A 23,595-nucleotide genomic window follows, 5' to 3' on the forward strand; every position below is an offset into this window, starting at 1 on the left:
TGAAAGCCTCATACATAATTAAGTATTTTACACACTTTTATTCAACTGCACAGATGGCATTTGCTCAGCCCATCCAAGTGCTTTCTGAGGTCCTTCCGTGAACTACAAAAAATGATTGAGAAGAAAACTGAGCATCATTAATCCAATAATTAAGTCAAAATCATGCCAAAAACTTACATAACTGTCAGTGAAAAATACAGTAGTTTTCTGTTTTAACAAACTGGCTCATTAAATACTTGCTAAAGAATATCCCTCACTTCTCTTTCACTACCGGAACTGCTCATTCCCAGGACAAAAAACATGTACTCACCAATTCCTAAGGAGCTGGTCACTAACACACAGGAGAAAGAGGCAAAAAGAAGCAGAAGCAATCACTGACCTGTTAGAAGAGAGGGAAACTAGCTCTCCCAGAGTTTAAGAAAAAAAACTAAGGGTCATAGAGCTCCAAGGCACTTATTTCTGTGGCAACAGAAAAACCCCAAATTTTACTTCTGGATGTAGAACAATCCATGTTTTCTATTTGTACCCAGGAAAACTCAGTCTACCTGTTCTCTAATATATGTTCTTTAATATAAAATTTCACAGTATCTGGAGTTGAGAGTAGAATTTTTTGTTCCTGTCAATTGTAATAGCATCATCTCTATACTATCCATCTCTGCGTGCAAACATCTGTCTCTTTGTAAGTGCTTATTCATGATTATATAATGACTAAATATGTATTTCTGTTAGTATTTTAGAAAGACAAAAGGCTGGCTTGATCACTTGATTAGCCTACTCAAATGTATACACCTTTCTTTTAAAATTAAGGAGATCTTATAGTCATTGCCCATTTACATGTATTCTGCACCCTAAACATTATGAATTAATCAAATATTAGGCAACATAAGCAAACAACGTTTTGGACACAAATGGGAAACACTTCTCCACACGCACCCTGCCACAAACCCACTCATAAGCTCTCTAACAGCTTCCTATTATTCTGCATTCAAAAGAAAACATGAGCAACAAAACACACTGAGACCATGAGCAGGGGAAGCAACAAGATTATTGAGACAGGTAATATGGACTACAATTTACTAGAAATAGTAGGTCTACAGTTTGGAGATAGAGTATTTTTACTTCGCAATAATTTTAGCATGATCTTATCCGAACACTTAACTATAAGTAAAGTAATCTGCTTGAAAACTTTGTCACATCTTTGAATAAAGGAGCAGAGTCTCCTAGAGACACAACTCCTTTTTTATTAATGAACTTAATAAAAAATGAACTATTCTCAGAAGTGACAAAACACAGTGTAAGAATCAGCACTAAATGGAACTTCAGTTGTGGGTGGAACATCCAGGGCACATAGACAGAGGTTATTCAGACACCTAAGCCATCACACCTTATCAATATCTGTCAAGCTGAAAGGTAAGTACTTTCTCCACAACTGTATCCAGAGGCTCTACTCAACATCTCCATGAAAGCAATTAACTTGCTGTTCACAAGAAGTGCATTTAAAAGTTAAATACCTTTAAACGTGAACATACTGAAGTAAACTCTTCTCTTTACAACTGATAATGGCATTAGGACTATTCTCATGGCACTTAGGCCAAACACAATCATTATAGAATATACTGGGTTTAGAATTAAGAATGCATCAAAACTATGACTAGATTTTATAATTCGAACAAGATTCAAAGAGCAAGTAATAAATGTGATATTTTAAAAAGTAATTTCCAAACACAGGGTTAATTGCACTTATTACACTAATATTAATATCATATAAAGTTATTCTCATTTTTAAAAAAATATTTGTAATAATAATTTATTTATCTGCATACTAATAGCAAGCATGCTACCTAAAGAATATATTCTTAGCATTCATACTCTAGTAAAGCCCTTGACATCAAGTTATTCTGTTTTCCAAACTATTAAAAAACTGGAATGATTCACTGAATGTCACTAGAACTTCTTGATTACAAGTGTGACTGCCTAACTTTTAAGTTATCTTAAACTCAGTATCAATAATCTGCTGCAGTCTCTACAAGGTCATTTGCATTAAATTGTAGTCTTTTGTTTTCACTGCTGTAAATTCACTTGATGCTTTTAGTTCTGTGCTGAGCCTCAAAATGTAGGTTTGATTAACAGCTAGGAAACCAATCTTTCAAAGAAGTACACACAGAACCTAACCTCCTAAAAGGAAAAGCCACTTTTTAAAATACATACTACATTCAAGGCCACCAGTGAGGGTAAAACTAGCTCATTGGTTTGAGATCCATGACAGCAATAGCAGTCTACTCTACCCAAGAGAAAAATACAGCAAATGGGAGCTGTGGACAAGCACAGCTACCCTGACACCTAATCACCCACACCACTGTTTCCATGCTGCCTGCATCACTGCAACAAACCTGTCATCTATTTCCTCTAACCATCACCAGAATCAAACTTTGCATTTATTTCCATACATTCACGAGCACAGCTGACCAGTTTTCACACACAAATGTCCTGCTCTCATTAGACCTTGCAAGTTCCTGTTCCTTGAGAACAGAGCCAAAGTCCTGTTTATGTAAAAATAAAAAGGCATGATGTATTCACACAAGCCTACTAACAAGGTTATAAAAAAAACTTTTCAACACATCAGTAACACAGTTTAAATGATACAAGAACAGCATGCTAGCATCCAAAAGCATTTACATCTAAAATATAGTTAATATGTAGGTATATTACTAGTTATTCATCACTGCTGCACAGCATCAGACTTTGCTCTTGCTCAAGAGGAAGCAGCAGAGAGGGAACCTACTCCCCTGCTCATTCTGTGAAACCAGTGGAGGTTTCACCTTACTCTGGTAGCTCTTCTGCAATAACACAGCTGAGAGAAGCGAGTCGTTTTCTAGTTCCTGCAACAAGATAATCATCGTTGGGAGTTCCAGATACACGGCCAATTTTGGCTTTAACAGGAGCACAGTATCAACCCTAACACATGGCCAGAAGAGGCTGGGCCAATGCAAATGCACTGAAATGGAGAACCTCAGAAACAGCAAAGATCCACAGGCTTAATTCTATTATCTCATATATCTTCTGTTCTACAACTCTTCATTCAGCAAGGATGCTGCAGTATGCAAAGGTTTCACTGAGTTTACAAGCCAAAATCACTGATAAACTCAAATTTAATTTTACAGTTGCTTAATAAAAATAAAGCAAGTGGTAGCATTTGCAAAAATTACTTCATATGCAAAGTGGCTTTCACAAGTAAAAACTATAATCATATAGTAATTACATTCTGCTGTACAAAAATGCTATTTGCACAAATTGTTTTCCCCATTATCCATATCAGATGAACAGACTTTTATCTCTGTCTCTTGAAATCTGACAAAATCTACCATTTTTAAGAAAGGATATCTACTTCAGCTTCACAAAATATTATCTAGTCACAGGGGGGTTAATGTAACAACTGAGTTATTTCCCAATTTTGCCAGTTTCTTCCTTCCACTATAAATTCTTGATTCAATTCATTACATAGCAGTGATTGAGGTCAACTAATGGCTTTGATTTAGAATCACAGGCAGAGTGATCTGTGGCAGCAGAAGCAGATTCTGCTTCCAAGTGTCTGCTGCCAGACATCACAAGCTCATAGCAAGGAAAGCTAAGTAGGACACACAGCCACATCCTCCACCATCACAGCTTACAACCTGACCTACCCTCTCAGAACAGCCAGATATAGGGCACCTGCAATTGTCAGGGTGTAATTGCAGCACACCCGCTGAAGATACACACCCTATTGGGCCAACAGCTCCCAGAGAGGCTGGCAGGTGTGCAGATAACACCCACACCAGTTACCACAGCAACACAGAGCTCCAGCACCGTCCCACTTCCTTAGGCACTCAAAAAAATGGAGGTAGCTCAAGGAATACAAGCTGCCTATCCACAGCAACTGCAGTCCTGTTATCCTCAAATTCCTCCCACAACACCACCCTAATACAAGTCTTTCAACTGCTATTCACTTTCTCTACTTCCTCACATAAGCAAGCCCCAAAATTTTATCACACTGGAAGTTTTACTTTCAATTAACTACCCTTGATAACTATGGCCAAAAAAAAGCTTGAAGAGAAGTAAAGAGGCATAGCTACCAGGTAACGTGAGCATGCCTTCCAAAGACAGCAGATAGAGGGTTTAAACTAACAGGGGGCAGCGATTTGCATAGTCACTCTTCCTTTTTTAAGAAATAAAGGCATTTGGATTGCACAGATTCCTTCACACTGACCAGTTAACACTAAATTTGAAATTATTCTTACTTGGCATTTTTTAAAGCTGCTACGAATTCAGACATAATGAAAGAATGTCTTCAGATCCATGTCCACAATCTGACAGAACAGGGGAAAAAATCCATAAAATATTTTATATGAAAAATTGCAGATCAAAGTAAGAGCTACAACAGCTACAATATATAATACTCCTCTAGGAGGCAAAAGAGCCATTAGCAGCATACCCTAAAAATCTAGAGATTTATGCTAAATTAGCAGAGCCTGGGAGAGCTGCAGTGGCAGGTGAGCACTCTACAGCACAGAACTGAAGAATCAGAAGAGGTTTCTCTCACTCCTCCGTGAAAGGTTGCCCAGTTTGCCCCTCTTTCTTTTTTGCATTAAAAAATGTCCTTGTCTACTGCAGAACCACTTAAAGGCCCAAGTCTCTGACCTCTGCAGTGCTACACACGTGCCAGAGTCCCATCAACCCAAACGCACATTTGCACTGCAGACACCGACATGTTCTTGTGCGACTCTGAAAAATCACAGCAGCCCACACAACTTCCAGGCCTTTTTCCTTGCTGTCCCTGGAAAGGCTTGCCAGAGAGAGGGCAGAAGCAAGCAACAACAGGTTGATTTGTTCTTGATATCCATGGTCACCTTGCTGAAAGCTGACAACCCACCTGCTGAAGGTGGTGGCAGCACTCAGTGTTGTCCAGTCATAACTGTACCCAGGATGGAGATCAATTAAACAAACCACCATGATAAAGTGAAATAAAGTTAGTGAAATTTCACTCTGAAATCTGAAAATCAAAACCAGTACCTTCTTATTAAGTAGATTTGTTCCCTATGTGTCCCGAGAGAACCATCTGCTCATTTTTCTGGCAAAGAATGTTTTTACAACCTTTTGCTCCTGTTACCATAGCACTGGACAAAATAAAATATTGGCAGAGAATGGGATTCTGGCCTCTTACACGGAGACAGTTAGCCAACCCCAGATCTTTGTTCTGCATTTACTAGAGAACATTTTAGAAATATAAAAGTCATTTCCTCAACCAAGGAGTCCCTATCTAATTCTCAAGAGTAAACTGGTAGAAAGAAAAGATTTTTCAGAACTCTTCTTGTTCATGCTTGCAAAAAAGTTGTCAACAAATAAAAAAACATAAGGTTACATGAGGTTTTTAATTTCAACTACACTCAAACTTTGTTATGCTGTTACAATTTTAAAATCTCAGAAAATAAGCAAAAAAAAAAAAAAAACCCTTTTCTGCAGGCACTGAAAATAGCAATTATTCTTTTTTCCAATTTAATAAGCAGTTTTGGTCCATTTGCTTCAAAATTATAAGTAAACCTTCTGTCAATTACTATGCAGCTCAAGAACAGCAAGTCAAGTTGCTATATTCAACCTGCAGCATGCAACTTAACAGCACAGCATCAAGCCTTCTGTAATTATTTTAAGCAAGATCTGTATTTTGCACACACATTTTTCTAAGCATGACCTACATTCACAGTAAGAGCAGTACTTCATACCCAGAGATGTTTCATGCAAGAGGTAACTTGGTTTCTAAAAACAATATATGGCCATTTTACAGCATAAAAGGATGTGTACTTGATTTTTCATATTAACTACACTGCAACTGTAACACTGCAACCTGCATCCAATTTAAATAGTACTTCTTTCTGCAAATTACCAAGTTACTTTTTTAAGAATTAACAAGTATCACAATGACGTATCAAAAGCAAACCAAATCCAACCTTGGCAGTTTTTCTCCACATAAAGTAGTTCTAACATACAGACTTGAAGCAAAGCAATTGTGATGCAGGTCACAGCCATTCCAGAATTTCTCTCTAAGAATATGGAGAGCTTTCTGTCTGGTAAAGAGAAGCCAGGACTTGAAATACACAAACTACCAGGAATAAGGGTCTTCCTGCTTTACTACAAAGGCTAACCATTCAGAACACCAATCAGGATGAGCTTGAAGAGACAAGATTTTTTTGAAAATTCCTTCAGAATAATATCAGAATTTCATACAGTAAGTGTTTAAATCTGGTGTCTCAAAACAAAGCACTAGCATTACCTAACAGCCAAAACAGTTCCAATAGGAACTGGACTTCCCTGGCAGAAGCTCTGTAAATTCTACAAGGTTGTTTTTACTCTTTCACGCAAAGAAAGTAGATTATGCACCAAAAACATTCTTTGAATCAAAAGCATTAAATAAATGAATACAACAAACCCGTGAGAATGCCTGCAGTACCAAACAAGAGCTTCTATTTCTAAAATGTTTCAGTTTCCTTGCTAACATTTAGATGTCAGCTGAAGACACCTACCTATAACTCATGAGGAAAAGATACAAAATTACACATGAGGACATTTTGAAAAACAGAAGTTCAGCAATATCCCAGTCAACATCCAGGAGAAAATCTCCGTGCAGGACATTGTAGCAGCAGCAGCAGCAATGGACACAGTTCTATCAGAACATCTTCAAAAAATCAGTCAAGTTATTTGGGATCCAACAGAAGACAGCTCTGTAAACCTGAAAGCAATTCTACAATGAAAAATAAACCCCATATAACAAGTTCTACAAGGTTTGTCCTGAAAAGGTGGTTACCATAAAAGCTTCAGAAAAGGATAGAGGAATGAATCAGACAAACAGTCTTGTAGTATAGAGCATCTACAATGCTCCAAAATTCACAGATGCCCACCTCTGCACACATATTAATGATGTTTCAGACCTCAGCTTCCACTAAAGCACTTTTTCAGCAACAAAAGCATCTGCAGGCACTATCTTATTTTACCAAAACGTGTGAAATACATATTTGTTTTTCTCTAATGTTAGCCAGATTTTCAGCAGGCCCTTTTAGATTTGTTCAGATACTAATTTCAGCTCTTACTGGTGCTGTTTTGCCCAAGACCTTTATAAACATCCCTTAGACAATCCTGTATCAGACAGAATGCATTTCTTTAAGACAAATTAAACAACTTTTTCCCCCATATTTATGGAATTTTTACTATTTTCAATATTTATAGATTCATAAGCATTCATATTGGATAGAGAAGACATCATTAGTCACAGACATCCCAGCATAAAATAAAAATGTACTGCTATTTTCCCTACAACAGCCAGATCCAGAGTAGCCCAGTAAAACTTAAGACCAGAATTTTCATGAAGTAAATTAATCCATTATCCAACAAAACTACTAATGAATTTTGTGAAATGCAACAGTTAAAAAGTCATTTTTTCCAAACAATTTTCAAAGAAAAGTCATACACAGACTACGGTTGTCTCAAAGAGGAGAAACCCTTCCTGCTATACAGTCTAAACTCGGTGACAAACATTTCAGGAAAGTCATTTTAATCGCACAGTAGTGCTGTTCCCCACAAAGGCCAAATGGAGCAGGAGCAGAGAGCTTTGCACACGCTGGGACCCCTGGCAGCGGCCAGGGCTGAGGCCGGCAGGCGCTGCAGGCTGCGGGAGCCCGGCCCCTGCACAGGCAGCGCACCCACAGCACTGCCCTGCCACGGAGCAGCTGCCGCGGCGCTCGGGGAACGCAGCAGCGCCTGTGCAGCGCTGCACCCAAACCACAGACGAGAAAAGTTACACTGTGGAAGATGAAAGTGACACTGCAGACTTGTGAAAGAACGTAAGACTCCTCTCACAGCAGTTTTATGCTCCAATAAAGGATATGAAGAATCCCCACGGCTGTGTTTTACTTTCACCATAATTACGACACAGACTGAGTCCCAACCTTCGCTTATTCACCAAATTTTAATGCTACTGTTCTGACAATTCTGAGAAATTTGTTGTCACAAAAATAGAAACATCAAAGAAGTGAAATGACAAAAATAAGAACATTTCAACTGCTGAATGCATTTTCTGTGTCATAAAAGATTCTCTTGCCTTGCATTTTTCTTTTTAATGTGAATTCATTTTCAAGTTGTCTTAACAGATTGCTACAGCTATATATTCAGCAAGTTCTACTACCATCTGAAAGAAGGATTTTCTCTACACCTTCATGAATTAAAAGTGCTGCATGAATGACCTGTTCAATTGACAAGACATGCCTAAATAATATCACCTCTCTCTCCATCTTGCTGTGGCAATAAATAGAACTATCCTGGAGAGTTTCACAACATGAATCATAGGTTTTAACACAAAGAGGAACAGAGTACAGATTTTCAAGCCGTTTTTCAGACAAACAATTCTCTCCTTTAAGGAGGATCTACCAACTGCATAATCTCCTCCACCTTCCTAGACACAGGCAATTTGCTTTGTTTGTATCACTCATCATCTTCCAGTCATTTAACTGAACAGTTTGTCCCTAAAACTCAGGAAAAACACATTCATATTCCCTCTACTATTAGTCAAAGAAAACCACGCAAACAATTCTTGAAGGACTGTGTTCAGAGCCTTAAGGGCATATGGAACCCAGACAAAAAGAAACTCCTTCCTCTGCACACAAAAGATGCACTCACCCTGATTTGTAAAGTACGAGATCTAGAGATGACATCACGTCAGAACTGTGTTACTTAAAACCAACAATATTAGGTATAACAAGCTGCCAGCTCAAGCTGGGATTGTGCAGAGGCACTTACCTGTTCAACACACACACACAAAAAATACAGTTTAAGAAATTAATACAATATTGTAAAAAAAAAAAAACAAAACAAATAAAGGCTCATTAATTCTTGCACTTCAATCTCCAGAGAGATTCAAATCCTTAACATTTCCATCAAAAAATTTCACAAGCTTGGCCTTTCAGATAGGCCCTGGGAGTTTCATGAGTACAGCAACTGCCATGTGGTAATGCCAAGACTTCTGAAAATTAAGGTCAAATCAGTCCACCATAAGAAGACTATCGTTTCACTCTTTTAAAAAACCAAGAAAAGCATTCTGGGCTCCTTTATGAGAAAGGGAATTGAAGTAATATTCATATAGTAACTGCAGTAGACCCCCAAGCAAACTTCAGAACTAAAACTGGTACTTATCTCTAAAACAGATTTCTTCTCAAATGATAAAATGCATCACACTACTTACGGAAAAAGCCAGCTCCAGAGAAAATCCTGTTGCTGACCATATCATTGCACAGCCTCAAGAACAGCACAGGAAATGGAAGAAACTGTTGTTTGGTTTAGGGTTCTTTTTGTAAAATTAATTTAAAACAGAAAAATAAATTCCTTCAATATGTTTTTAATTTTAAAGATACTGTGTCACACAAAATTTAACTTGAGATTATAGATTGAATATTACAAAGTTGACCATGCTGCTTAGGAAAGAAGCTAAATGTAATAATATTCAATTGTCTGAGCCTTTACTAGTGGCAAATAAATCTCTCATTCTTCTGTGTCCTTATCAAAAGCTACAACTTAAAAGAAGAAAAATTCAGGCAAAGTAAAACACAGAGAAAATATTAGCCTCTGTTCATAAGAAAACACAAGAAAAGGTCTCCTTGGAGAACTTTTAAGCACAGCCTTTACAGAGGACAAGTAGATCACTGGCACTCCCCACTTAATCTTTAATGCAAAAATTCTTTTAGATGCGTAAAAACAGTTAAATAAGTTATAACTCTCCACTAATTATCCAATTTTCTGATCAAATGAGACAATTCATAAGTCCCTGTCCTGCATAATAAATATAACTTACAAGCCTCACATAAACGGTCTTAAAATGGCACACATCTGTAAAAGGCTCATCACAATAAAAAGTTCTGTTTCCAAATACCTGCTTTTGTTAGACAGATGACTACACAAATGACAACAATAAAAATTAGAGGTTTACCCTTCCAGTCATCAAAACTCCATGTATTTGTAGGACATACTGAATTACTGACTCAATTAAATGTAAAGATTTGCATACATATTTAGAAAATAAAAAATCACATTTTAAGCAGATAATAAAATGGGAATTCTTTACAATAGTTTTATTAACTCATTCCAGAAGTGTCCTCAATTTGGAGATGATTTAAACTAATTATTATCACCACCAGAGAAATATAATAGCAATTCAGAGTCTACTGATAACTTCAACCTGATTAATTTATACAGATGCACACACAGTCAAAGAATTACCTCTTTCTTTCAGGAATGGACTGTTCTTATGGCACAGTGCACTCAGAATGTGATAGAAATGCTGCAAACCCAACATCCTCACTAATTTAGGCTGATTACACACTACTCTTTGATCCACAGATTCTACATGCTCAATCATTCTGCCCCTTCTGAGACAGAGTCACTTGATGGGCGTTGCATCTCTAAGGACATGAACACAAATAGGCCTAAATCTTTGAGGCTCATTTCTGAGATCACTAGCAGATGAATAAAGTGAGAAAACTGACCATATCAGAAAATACTGCAGACTGATTTATCACAAATAACCAGTAAATGCAATGTCACAGTTTTATTCTTTCTACAACTCCTTTAATTCCCAGTTCACTAGTTACTAGTCAGGGTGGAAAAAGCCCATTAATGTTACTACCACCATTTCAGCACACACCTATATACTCCATCACAAAAATCTTTAGCTCTCTTTCCCAGAAATGAAATTTATCTAGATCTTATTAAATTGGTATGAGTAACTCAACATATTAATCCCCTCTCCTTGGAAGGCAAATTCAACACCAATTTGTGCAAAAACCATTTCAAAGGATCCAGGATATATTGTATTCAAGATACAGGAAATACAGTACTAAACAGAAGTAATAGCCTGAATAATCCAGTGAAATTCATTACAGTGGACAGTGCAAAATGCTTCATATAAGAGACATAAAATTCTCTCACGGAATAAAAGCAAGGCAAAAGCATATGAAAGGAAAAGACAGAACTGCTTATATTCTCATTATTTATTTAAAATGTCTAGCCTTTCTAGAGTACCATTAAATCCTGAGCCTTAGCTCATAGAAATAATTCCATAGATTAAGTAGCATTACCTCCCAAACTTAATTTAGTATCCCTGTACTCTATCAAAGAAAAATGGAAAACCAGTGTACATAGTTCATCCTTCTCAACACACTATTTGAATAATCCTACAATACATTATTTCTCTGCCAAAAACAACCACCCCTTTTTTGAGTGTCTGCTCATATTGGCATTTTTCAGTGTCTCTGAAGCCTGTCATCCACCTCAGCCTCTTCTTTTGCTGTTAGCAGTGCGGGGGATAAGAGGCTGGCTTCTGTTTCTACTATTTCTCTTTCTTGATATATTTAGAAATAGTGAAATTTACTGTAAACTTTCCATAATGGCAGGGTATCTTTAGCATCTATAAGATTTTTTTTTTTATATCCTTTTGGCTTGTCCCTCCATAGACCCTCCATACAGATAAATGTAAGTTAGCTGATTAAAAATAGCCATTTAATTAGGGATATTGAACATTTTTTACATTTCTCTCAAATTGAACCTATGTTTTTTAACTAATTAAAAGTAGGTAGACAACAAACTTCCATAATCTGCAGCACACACTCTGCCTCACACAGAAAGCTATGAACAAGCTCCACTTCTCACGCCAACTTACAAAGTTGTCAGCTAGTTAAAAAATTAGAGCAAATTACAAATGCTGCAATGCCTAGCAGGGGTCAAAAGTCTTAAAGGACACACCTAAAGATAATTGATAATTCTTAAAGAAAATGTGCACTGTATATTGAGTGAACACATACTATTTAATTATTATTATTAAAGTGAATCAAGACAAATCAGCGTGCTTTGAATTCATACAACACTACTCAGTAAAAAATGGGTTTGTATATTTTGTTTTTTATACACAGAGATATTGTTTGTTTAACAGAAATCAGACTCAGTACTATTTCAGCTAAGTTTGTGTATTCCTGTCTGGCAAAACCAGCAGTGTCAAGAAGAGACTTTGACTGTTTCATGAGACAGACTCTACAGAAAGACAAGCACTGATTCCACTTTGTAAAATCCCGTATTACCTACTGGTTGTCTGTACCAACCTTCTCATATTTAACAAGCAGTGCCACTGCTCAGAGTTTTCATGGTGGCCACTGAAACAACACCTGACATTCTCACTACAGACTTTCAGGCCCAAAAGGCAGCACTGCTGCTGCACAGAAGTTTGAAATAACCACACTTGCTACCTATATCTTGGCGAACTTCTCACCTTAAATTGTCCATCTAACACAGCTCACTGCCTCAGTCATTCCCTCTTCCTCCTCCATTTCACACTCCCACCATCCCTGAGCAAAGCAATGGTGCTGCTCTGGTCAACAGGAAATTCACAACAAAGTTATGGAATACCTTAATAAAAACATTTGCATTTACTTTAGAGTTTTTAAGAAAAAAATAAGCAAATTTATGGGTTGGCACAAAGCAAGTTTTGGCAGTGTGTTATACTGAAACCTCAGACCAAGTAGTATTTGTACCTCACCCTGCACTTCACTGATCATAAAACAACTTCATCATGGTAACACTACACCAATAATAATAAGGCAAGCATTTATTATTATTCAAACTGAAATACCATTAAGAATAGGTATTACAATGACATCTACTGGGAAATAAGCTACAGGAAAATGGAATAGCATATATAGAGTCTATACTTCTGAGCATATAAATTTAAATTTGACACAACAACTCAGTCGTTGCACCTGAGAAACAGAAAATTAAGATTTCTCACTGAAATAGACACAAATCACTTGCAAAAACATTAGTTCATCCACATCAAGAAAGAATTGCCAACCTACCTAGTGAGAGCCTTGATAAGAGGAAATGCTCCTAAATTCAGTGTGCTGTAATGATGTTTCATCTACTGACATGGAGTTTTGCTTCATACAGTAGCCCAATGACTGAAGTTCCTGGTATAGATATCCAGCAAAATGTACAAAACTTAGATTACTAAGCAAAAGGTCAAGTTCAGGTGTGCACTTGAGTGTAAAAACAAAGCATTTGAAACACTTTTTTTTTTTTTTTAGAAAAAGAGCCATCAGCCTCTAGACATAGACTCTACTGAACAAATCTGCTCTAAACATGGTATTTAAAGCAATGCTTTTCATCAAGACAATATTCTGCTGAACACTATAGAGTAAGATTTCACTTGCTTAAAGCACTGACTGGAGAGGCTCTTGCCTTACATAGGCACTTTCTACCTCAGCACTAAGCCACAATTATTAATAACTGTAAACTCAAGTGAAACACAAGCAATGGGCAATAAATTTCAGAGAGATGATTAACTGCAGGATGCAGAAGCTTGCTACTCTGAATTAAAATTCTTGATCAATATAATTCAATAACCACAATCTGAAAATAAACTACAGAAGGGAACAACTAGAATGCCACTTGTAACCAACATTTAGTCTTACAACATTTATTTTATACTAGCAACTTGCATATTTACAAATTTTATTTTCATACCTACACATAGAGTATTACCACCAGCAACTCCAATTGCCACTAATAAAATGGCTCATGCTCTTTCCATATCCACTCAGTAGAGGATCAATCCAGCACTTCCTGAACTCCAGGTTGAACTTGTGGCACTATTAAATGCATTAAATTAGCCTTCCTGGCAAAACACAGCACAGGTGATGAAAAAGGAAAATAGACTGGTTGAGCAATAAATCCTTCAACAACTCTGTCAGCTTCACTGACTCACTTAAAGGAAACATGCTCTGAATTAGCCTCACTAAACTTTCCAAACCTAAAGAGGCACTTTTGTGTGTAGCCAGGTGGCTGCAGGAGCAGGCTCAGTGAGAGATCAGGAGCTGCCTCCACAACAGACAGAGCCAGTTCAAAGCCCACTCCAAAAGAGCCCCACCACTGGCAAAAGCCATCAGCAATGCTGGTGGCACCTCTGGGATAATGCCCCTACCGCAGGGTAAAAAACACTGTGAAGCAGCTGGGAGAGGAGTGAGATAAATGTGAAATTGCAAGACAGCAAGGTCAGAGAAGGAGGAAGGGGAGGAGGTGTTTCAAGGCACTGAAGTGGAGAGTGTGTGGAGTGCTTCAGAGCACTTTGTGAAGGACTACATCCCGTTGGAGAAAGGCCACATTGGAGCAGAGGAAAGACTGCAAGGAGGAGAGAGCAGCAGAGACAAAGTGACATGGGAGAACTAGAGCATCCTCTGTTCCCTGCTCCCCTGCACCACTTGAGAGGGAGGAAGTACAAGAGTTAGAAATGAAGGAGTGAAACTGGACCTGGGAAGAAGGGAGGGCTGAGGGAAGGTGGGTTTAGTCTTGACTTTGTTTCTCACTGTCCTACTCTCTTTTTAAATTGGCAGAAAATTAAATTAGTACTCTCCAAGTTGAGTGTGGTTTGCTTATGACAGTAATTTGTGAGTGACCTCCTTGTCCTTAACTCAACCCATGAGCTGGTTTTTTTTCTTACTTTCTCCTGTTGTTCAGTTGAGGGTGAGGGTAAGAGAATAGATTGGTGGACACCTGGCTGACTTTCAAGTTTAATCCACCACTGCATACTTCAAATTTAAAATCACACGGTTTTCATGAAGTCCTACAATAGGCTGATGGACAAGATACATCCATGCAATATTCACTGAACTTAGGAGTGGGACAGTATAGCACATTGCCTATATATTCACTACTACTGTTTTACTAGCTTCATAGATTTTTTAGAATTTCAACCTGTTATCATCTTCCTGAAGTTCTGGACTAATATTCACTGGAACTTATCAATATCTGCTTTCACGCCCGCAGAACAAGTGTTCCATCAGTGCTAAGATTAATCACTCCTCTGCTGAAGTTGAATTATACAATAAACAAGCTTAGGGAACAGAAAAAGTGAAAACAACTTTTCTCTGATACTCACACTTCTGATAATTAAATAGATGTTATGAATCTAACTCGGTCATCTCTGTTAAGGTGTACATACCTTCAGTAAACTGAAGAGATCATTCTTGATCTTGTTTATAAAGCAGAATGCCTGCAACTCCCTGTATAATTTCACAAGTTCCATACCAATACCTGACATTACAAGCAACTCCATGGAAATTTCCCATTACTAAAGCTGTAACCATTAAGTTGCTGATTGTAAAAATCATCATTCCCGTACTTTAAAACTAATATTCTATTAGATTTCTTATTCTCTTCTTCGGCCTACTGAAGATGCTCCCAAATCTACAGCCACTTGGGTTTGCTTATGAGATCTAAGTAAAATTAACAGATATGTGGAAGGCAAGTATGAAACTCATTGATCTATGGACTGCAGCAAAATTACCAAGAAACAAGTAATTTTCACCTTTATCTCTAGTTAAACAAAGCTATCTGCAGGAATGGAAGCAGGCTAATTCTAGTAATCAGCAAGACGGGTTACTAAGAACAAAAATAAAAAACATCTTTCTACCCTTCCCCTCACAAAAACCAGAAGTGTGCTTCTTTATATAAAATACAAACAGTCATGGCAACATGAAGACTATGAAGGGAGGAAAAATCAGAAGCTCCCTCTTCCTTTTCAGTCTCTAGAGCTGACAAGTAAAGCATAATAATCCTGAATTACTAAAAAATATAGAGCCTTTTAGAAGAATTCAGCCAACACAGCTGGATCAGAGAAATCAGAGGTTCCTTCTGAAGGCAGGGCAGGGGACAGAGGCTTGGCTTTTCACTCAGTTCTGCATGCTGTGGTGGAAGGACCTCCCCCCACCTCAAATCTCTGCCCACCAGACACTTACAGCCTGAAATGTCTCTACCTGGTATTTTTTTCTGACTCTTTAAACAGAGTTAGATACAAGCATTCAGTTACTCTAGAAAGCTCCACACACTGCACAAAATGAAAAGCTGATTTTTAAAAAGAGCTATGATAATGAGAAGCAAACAAAAGATTATTCCAGAACAGACTTACACAGAACCAGCTCAAAGAAACTTAACAGGGCAAGCCAGTGTTGGAATTTATGTCAGCATCTCAGCAACAAGATGTGCAAGACACATAATTGTATCGTCTTGTTACATATACTATCATAAGTAGAAATTTTCTTTATGATACTCCTGAACAAAATTAAGAAGGAATATTAAATTTTTTTTAAATACAGCCCACTGCCCAATATAATTATCTGCTTTTCATGAAAGATCAGATAAGTCAATGTAGTCTGCAAATACCAAGTACATCAAATAACCAAATTTTACAGAATTACTCTGTTGCACGTTTAGACCCAGACTGAATTCGTAAGAGAGGACACAGTACTAGTACATAAAGCATTGAACAGACCATATAAAATGTAACCTGAGATTGACATTGTGTCAGATATCACACAAACACCCTCCAAAACAATAAAGCTTCTTTCCCTTCACTTTAAGAAGCAGCATGACATAAAAATAACTGTATGATTTCTCCAAGTTATTAGAAGAGTAAGATGCTTTTGACACTTAGAAACTTTCCCCCCAGTACTTTCTTTCACTGCTGGAGGTCCATTTATTATATATTTGTTGTATTTCCTATAATTTTCCACAAAAATTCAAGCTGATGTTCTCTGACACACTACAATATCACAGACTCAAGGGAAGGATAGCATTTTATGTAACATTCCCTGTTGCTAAAGTAATCAAGCTACATATCAACCATAATTTGGATAAACACTGACAAAATTTATAAGAACAGAATTTTTCATTTCATAAGCAGAAGTCAAATGAGTTGCAACTGCCACAGCTCTACTACTATGAACTAGCAATTTCCTCATGGATGAGATTACATGTTTAATTATTTTGAAGCTGCAATTATGTTGCTGGGTGGAAGGGGAAGAGAAAAAACCGATTCACTTTAGCACTGAACTTCAAATTCTGTTACACTGGGCTATGTTTCATTTGCTTCTGCAACAGTTTTTGTACTGAATAATAAAACTTCAAAGAAGCAACTGGCACAGAAAAGGAATGGTTTGGCTACTGAAATAGACAATACAGGCCAACGAAGGTCCTTCAATGTCCCCATCACCACAACACCTAACATCCTGCAGATAAACTTCAGGTCTCAGTCACATTCTGAGCCTCCCCTAGATCTCAAGATTATCCACAACAAATCTTATGTCAGCAGTGAAATACTACAGGATTACAGTAGAATTAGTTCATCTCCATTACATGACTTCCTGGATGATTACTCTTCCATACATTTCAGAGCATTTACAAACCCATCTTTCCCACATAATTTGGACTTGTTTCAGACATAACAACTTTGGAATAATAAATATTATTAGAAGCAAAACCATAAATATCCAACTAACCAATAGTTATTCCTATTAATCTATTCCCCTCCCTGTAGAGAAGGAAAACCAACTCTTTATAGAGATCTGGTGCAGCTCTGGCACTGTGAAGGTGGGGCAAGCTCGTTGACAGATTTCTTACTAGGACACTCACATCACTAAATCCAGAATTCCCTCACACTGAACCTCTTCTCCACAACAAACCCACTCTGTGATGTCTCAGAGCATTACAAAAGCCAGAGTTTTTTGCCTGGCTGATGTCCTCCATTCCCCACTTGCTTACAAATTTAAGCATGTCGATGCTGTGATTAATACTGCACCTCAGTCAATGCTCACAACACCATTTCATTCTTTAATTCTCACCTCCCCCTCAAAGCTCTGTGTTGTCATGATGCTTGGATAAATTGCCAGCAGTCAGGATACTGCTCTGTGGTGGTCAGAATCCATCAGGCTGACCAAGAGTGCCTCATTTTTTTCCTTCATTCACCATCTGTCTGTATCCATCTCCTGTGATCCTAGACTGTTCTTATGAACTGTGTGCTGTCTGGGGCAAAAACCATCCTTTTTTGTTCTCTATTTGCACAAAACCGCATGGAGTCCTCTTCTGCAGTTTTCATTAAGACATTAAAAGTGGAGCTGTTCCATAGAGATTTCGCAAACTTTAATTTATACAAAAAATTTAAAAAAAGGTCAAAGGAAAAAAAACCCAACTACATGCAGTTCTTCCTATCTGGCTCTGCCTTCCAATACTCCTCTCACATATTCCAGAAAAATCACTTTTCAAAAAAGCAGATATTTAAACATATGGATGTTAGGTCATAACTGCAAGAAAATATTTCAACATGTCTCTTAAAAACCCCAAGTCATGCTAATTCAACATCAGAAAAGTTATTACATAATAAAATACACCTATATGATTTTACTGTAATTGACCTGTTTTTGTAAATGGCCCAAAATGTGCAAAGTCTTCTCTATAAAGGACAGCTGGTCATTCAGCAATTCAAAAGAAACAGTGAGAGCTTTTTCACAGGGACATTTTAAGTATTCTTTGCCTCTGGTTACACAGTCTCTCCCATTTTCACTGACAGAACAGTCTCACCACAGATCTCATCGCTGGCTGCCCTCTGGAGCACACAAGCACTCTGCCCTTCGGGGACTGAATTAAAAAACAATTCTGGGACACCTCAGAATCCTCTCAGCACCGACACCACAAACGCACGTCATCCTCCCCACCTTTCTCTCCTGCAGACTCAGACGTGTCTTAGGGTATCTTTTTGTGTTTGGGGGCAAAGTTTTCAGTTGGCCCTATTATCACTATCAAACTAAACCGAATATTTTGCCTTTCTTTCCACTAGAAAGAGAAATTTAAAAAGCAGAGTCCTAACACCAGCCTGGCTTTAGAGCGGCCACCGCAAAAACCACACTATGCGGTAGCAACTCGCACTTCATCTCTTTCTCCCGAATCCTGTACCAGCTCTACATCACGCTTCCATCCTGCACCTACCACTTGGTAGCTGCCCTTCCTACGGAATTCCACGGTCCTGCTCCGAGGGGAAATACAAACGGACAAACATCACCCTACTAAAGCATGTCATTCTGCTCCAAATTAACAGGCACCGATACTGTATTTGCAGGAGTCAGCTGTGCCCTCGGTTTATCACATCACCTCAGCGCCGGCAGCAAAGACCAGAATTTGCGGAGGGAACGAAAAGAGGCGGCAAGGAATAAATATTCACTCACAAAGTGGAAGGAATTCAATTTAGGAATCAATTATATATTTAAGCGCCTCGTCACGCCGGAGCAGTTCGGGCTGGAGGTGAAGCAGCCTTCCCCCCCCCGGCCAGGCTGCAGCAGCCGGCGCTGCCGCCCGCCGCCGCGGGCCCGGCGAGCGGGGCAGCCCCGCGGGCCCGGCCGTGAGGGCGCGCCCGGCCCGGCCCGCACGCACCTGGATGTAGTTGGTCTCGCAGTACTCGGCCACCCGCTCCAGGTTCGTGTAGCTGTCGAACAGGGCCCGGCGCCCGCCCGGGATCTCCTCCTCCAGCAGCATCTGCAGCTCCGCCATCTTCACATCCTCTCCCCGTCCGTCTCTCTGTCCGTCCGTCCCTCGCCCCCCGCCCGCTCCGCGCTCCCCCCGCCCCCCCGGGCTCTGCCCCCGCCGCCCGGGCCCGGCCTCGCGCCGCGCGCACGGAGCGCGCGCCAGACCCCCACCGCGGCGGGGGCGGGGCGCGGCCGCGCGCCGCCTCCTGCGCATGCGCGGCCCCGCGCGGCCCCCCGCGCGCCCACTTCCGCGCCGGCGGCGCGCGGGGGGCGTTTCCGGCGGGAGGGAGAGGGGGAGGGGCGCCACGGCCCGCGGGCGACCCCCGGTAGCGCTGTCCCGGGGAACAATAAATAACTGCGGGTGTGCACCTTTCAGCGAGCCTCGGCTTCCTCTGAGACCCTTCTGCCTTCATTCACTCGCTGGCGGGCTGCTGGCAGCGCGCCCTCCGGAGCACAGGGCTGCGGCACCGCTGCCCAGAGCCCGGGGGCTCTGAGGGCCGTGTGAGCGCCATACCCCACTGTTCTGTGCGGCCGCTGAGCGGCTCTTCTTACCGCCGCAGGAGGAAAAAAGTGTTTCCCCTGTGTGAGTCCTCTCTGAAAAGCTGTGTCCTGCAGGGGCGTGAGGAAGGGCGAACCCCCTGCTTTCCAGCCTTGCCAAAAAAGCACATAATGAAGGGTCAGCAGAAACAGAGGAAGGACAGCCTCGTGGCTGAAGCCGTCGGTTAGGGGGTCTGTTCGGTCCAGCTCCTGGCTTTAACAATGTCCTTTATGTCCCAGGGAAGTCACTCTACGATTGTGATGACAATGTCCACCCTTCGAGGAACGTGAAAGGCTTTCCCACTCAATTCCTCCACCTGAACCTAGAAATAACCTTTCTCCCACAAAAAAACCCACAAACCCAACGAACCAGCCGTCAGCAGAAGTGTCCCAGCTTTCTGCAGGGGAGCTCATTTGTCTCTTTGAAATGAGTTGCAGCTGTGATTACTCCCCTCATGTTCCCATGAGGCTCCACAAAGCTCCTGCTGCCTCTGTAGTGCAGCCCAGGGTGCTGATACAAGAGCCCGAGGCTTTCCCAGCCCTCCCGTTACACGCACTTTGGTAGCTGGCCAGAGAACATCCAGCGCTGCAGGACCTGCATCAGTCTGGTTCTACAGGAACAGTTGTTCACTTGCTTTGGAAGCTGCTGCAAAGGCATCCAGCTAGGTAAGCCTGACCTCTAGAAATGCAGATTACAAACACCTGGTGGGGTCAGGCAACAAACTATTAGTCTTTGGGGGTCAGTCCTTGGAAATTTCTTCCGTTAAAAGAAAAATGAAATAGAAATCCCTGCCCTGAAGGTCATTTCTTCTTAAGTTTGCTTAGTTCTCACATATGAAGGATGAGTCAGGCACAGTGTTCATCATACTGGTGAAAAAATCTTCACATGCAAAGCATTTTTTTCCTATTTTAAAATGTGGTCTGAAATTCACAACTTCAGCTACTTTTCAACAGGCAGTTAGAGAGCCAAGGGCAATTTGTAGCTGTAATAGTCTTACTCTCACAAAAAGGCTTAAGAACCACAGAATGCTGTGCCAGAGACACCTCCCCATGATGCATGTGGGACGAGAGAGGGGACTGCTCATGAGCACCTGCGCTGTCCCTGAACACCCATGGGGTCCCTGAACCCCTGTGGAGCCAGGCTGCCTGCGGCTCTTCACAACAGTCTGCCATTCTGCCTCAACCCACAAGGAGCAAAGAGGCGTCATGCAGCTTCATTCTTGGTGCCCTCTACCCAGGGAGTTTATAAACCATGAGTTACACATCCAAAAATAGTGGGTTTGGGTAGTTAAAGAATGGGTTTCAGCTGCCCTGCCGATTGTTAATGCACATCTTGAGAGAGTGGTCTTTTCTGCAAGGGCTCAAGAAAAGCCAGCCAAATCAATTCAAGAAGGATGCTGTACAATGTGGAGCTCCAAGCTTTATCCCACGCCTCCTAGAGTCCTCCATGGCCAGGCCTCCACCTCCCCCCAGGCTGTGCAGCTGATGGATAATGCTTTTGCAGTTTGGTAACAGGCCCCATGCTCCCTCCTCCACTGTAGCTTCAGCTTGGATTCTGCTCATGTCACATCTGTTACTGCTGTTGCAGCTCCAGGGGTTGCTCATGCCCATGCTTCCAAGCCTCTTTATGTTCGTGCCAGGCTGGAGGCAGGCTGAGGCTTTCCTTCCCTCCTCATTCATTAGCTTCTCAGGTGTGAAGTCAAGCTGTCATTTGGCAGCTCCCCAGTAAACCTACATGATCTTTCTCTTGGCAAAAGGAGAGAGCTGTCAAAATGTAAAGGAGAAGGTTCTCCAAAGATGCTGTTAGGAGTTTAAACTTGGATTAGCAGCACCAGTGTAGGGAGGGGGAATTGTTAATTGTGTGATCTTCTCTCTGGGCTCCTGGGTGCCACTAGGGCCTGCTTTCAGTGGAAACCAAGGAGAGCCCATCTGCTCACAGAGCTGCACTCAGCATCAGCAAACCTCCTTACAGGCAGCTCCCACCTGTGGGTCAGGCACCTCTTGACCTCTCAAGGGCTCTGCCTGTGGTTCTTAGGGTGTAAGAAGAAGTATTATCTGAAATACATGCACACAGCTGTCCACCAGAGTAGCTGGACTAACCTGTCTGCATAATCAGGTGCTTGTTATCACAGCATGTTTACATTTTAATGGGTTACTCATTTATGGATTTAAATTTAAACACGAAGAGCCCTTCTGTCAGAATAATGGACATCCTATAATCCTCTGTATACATACAAAAAATAATTAGAAATAGTGTTTAAATTAGATCAACTGAATCCAACTACCAGTTCCCTAAATTTACATAAATTACTTCCCATCTGTCAAATGAGGTGCTAAACCAGTTTTAAGTTTTTAGATTCCCTCAGCCCTAATTTATTGCACATTTTAATTTCTCCAAATTTTTTCAATCCTTTTGTGCAAGATTTTCCCTTATATTGATTTCTTTGAAATTAAAAAGCAAACACATTTTTCACCTAAAGGTGCTGTTCAAACACTTACCAAAAAACAGAAAGGCAAGCAGTCTAGAGACTTTAAATGGGAGCTCAAGATCCAAAAGCACAGGAAGACCACAATTCTTCCAGGTTCTCTCACGTCAGGTTTTTTCCTCTGCCAATCACCCAAGGGAGTCCTCTCCTCAGAAAAACTTGCCAACCCATTGGTCACATGCAATCCTGCAACTGGGCACTCTGCATGGCTGTCCCACACATACAGTTTGAATCATCAATTCTTAATTAGAGAAAAGTAATAATGGAGTACCTCAAAGGCCACCTATGTTTTGCACACAGTAAGAAATCACTATCAAAGTTCCATTTTTGTTGCTTTACAGAGAACAGCACAGTCATCACATAAGGGGTGCAAGTAAACATCCTCCTTGGACTGATGACCAGGTCAGACTCAGATCCTGCTGCAGGTTTTCAGTTCACCTTTATATAACTGTGATCTAGTTTTATGAACATTTTTCCTTTTATCTTTTTCACTCTTTGTAAACAGCAGAACAAAAGCTGAAAATCCCTGTGCTGTTCCATCACATGAAGCTGAGCAGATTTGCAGCTGGATAAAGGACAAAGGACTCTGGCACCAAAGTTTTGGTCATGTGCACTGATGATATATATAGGCCCATGCCCTTTAGAAGGAAGGTAGCATTTAATGGAGGGGTGAGGGAGGGAAGGAAAATTGAGCAATTTAAGAAAATAGTCTGTAACTGAAATACATACCTTTACTCCCCCAAGAGAGACATAGTCTTCATACTAGCTTCATATAGTGTTTGGATCTGCCTCTGCCTGGATAGCCATTCTTTGCCAGTCTCATAATCCAAAGCTTCTATAGCAAACAGCAATTCATTTAACTCCATGGCTATTCCAGAATGCTGGGGTGGCCTCCCAGCACAGAATACAGCTGTCTAATACTGCAACAAATGATGTCAGGATCCCAAGGCATCTTAAACATTCAACCTCCAGTGCTCACTGTGAACCAGACTGAAAAACCCACACACCCTGAAGCTGCACATTCTCCTCCTGCTTCCTCAGGCATTCAGCAATTTGCTGGGCAATCAAGATTATAACCACAGATAACCTCTCTGCTTATGAGAAACTGCCGCTGGGTCTGGCTTGCTGCTCAAAGGTAGGAGAGTTGACCGATGGAGTAGCTTCCA

General features: G+C 40.4%; 1 protein-coding gene across 16 annotated transcripts in view; it reads right to left on the minus strand.

Moving 5' to 3' along the window:
• Positions 1–19,495, minus strand: part of ABI2 (abl interactor 2) — a 65,174-nt gene extending 45,679 nt beyond the window's left edge. For 15 of the 16 annotated variants that reach the window (XM_079310925.1, XM_079310924.1, XM_079310923.1 and 12 more), the window contains exon 1: positions 19,315–19,495. In XM_079310925.1, the coding sequence (XP_079167051.1) occupies positions 19,315–19,431 (117 nt within the window). In that variant the 5' untranslated portion in view covers positions 19,432–19,495. The remainder of the gene's footprint in view (positions 1–19,314) is intronic. The other variant, XM_079310920.1, reaches the window with a different exon arrangement.
• Between the last annotated feature and the right edge of the window lie 4,100 nt (positions 19,496–23,595).

This window comes from Erithacus rubecula (assembly GCF_903797595.1).
Source record: "Erithacus rubecula genome assembly, chromosome: 8".
NCBI lineage: Eukaryota > Metazoa > Chordata > Aves > Passeriformes > Muscicapidae > Erithacus > Erithacus rubecula.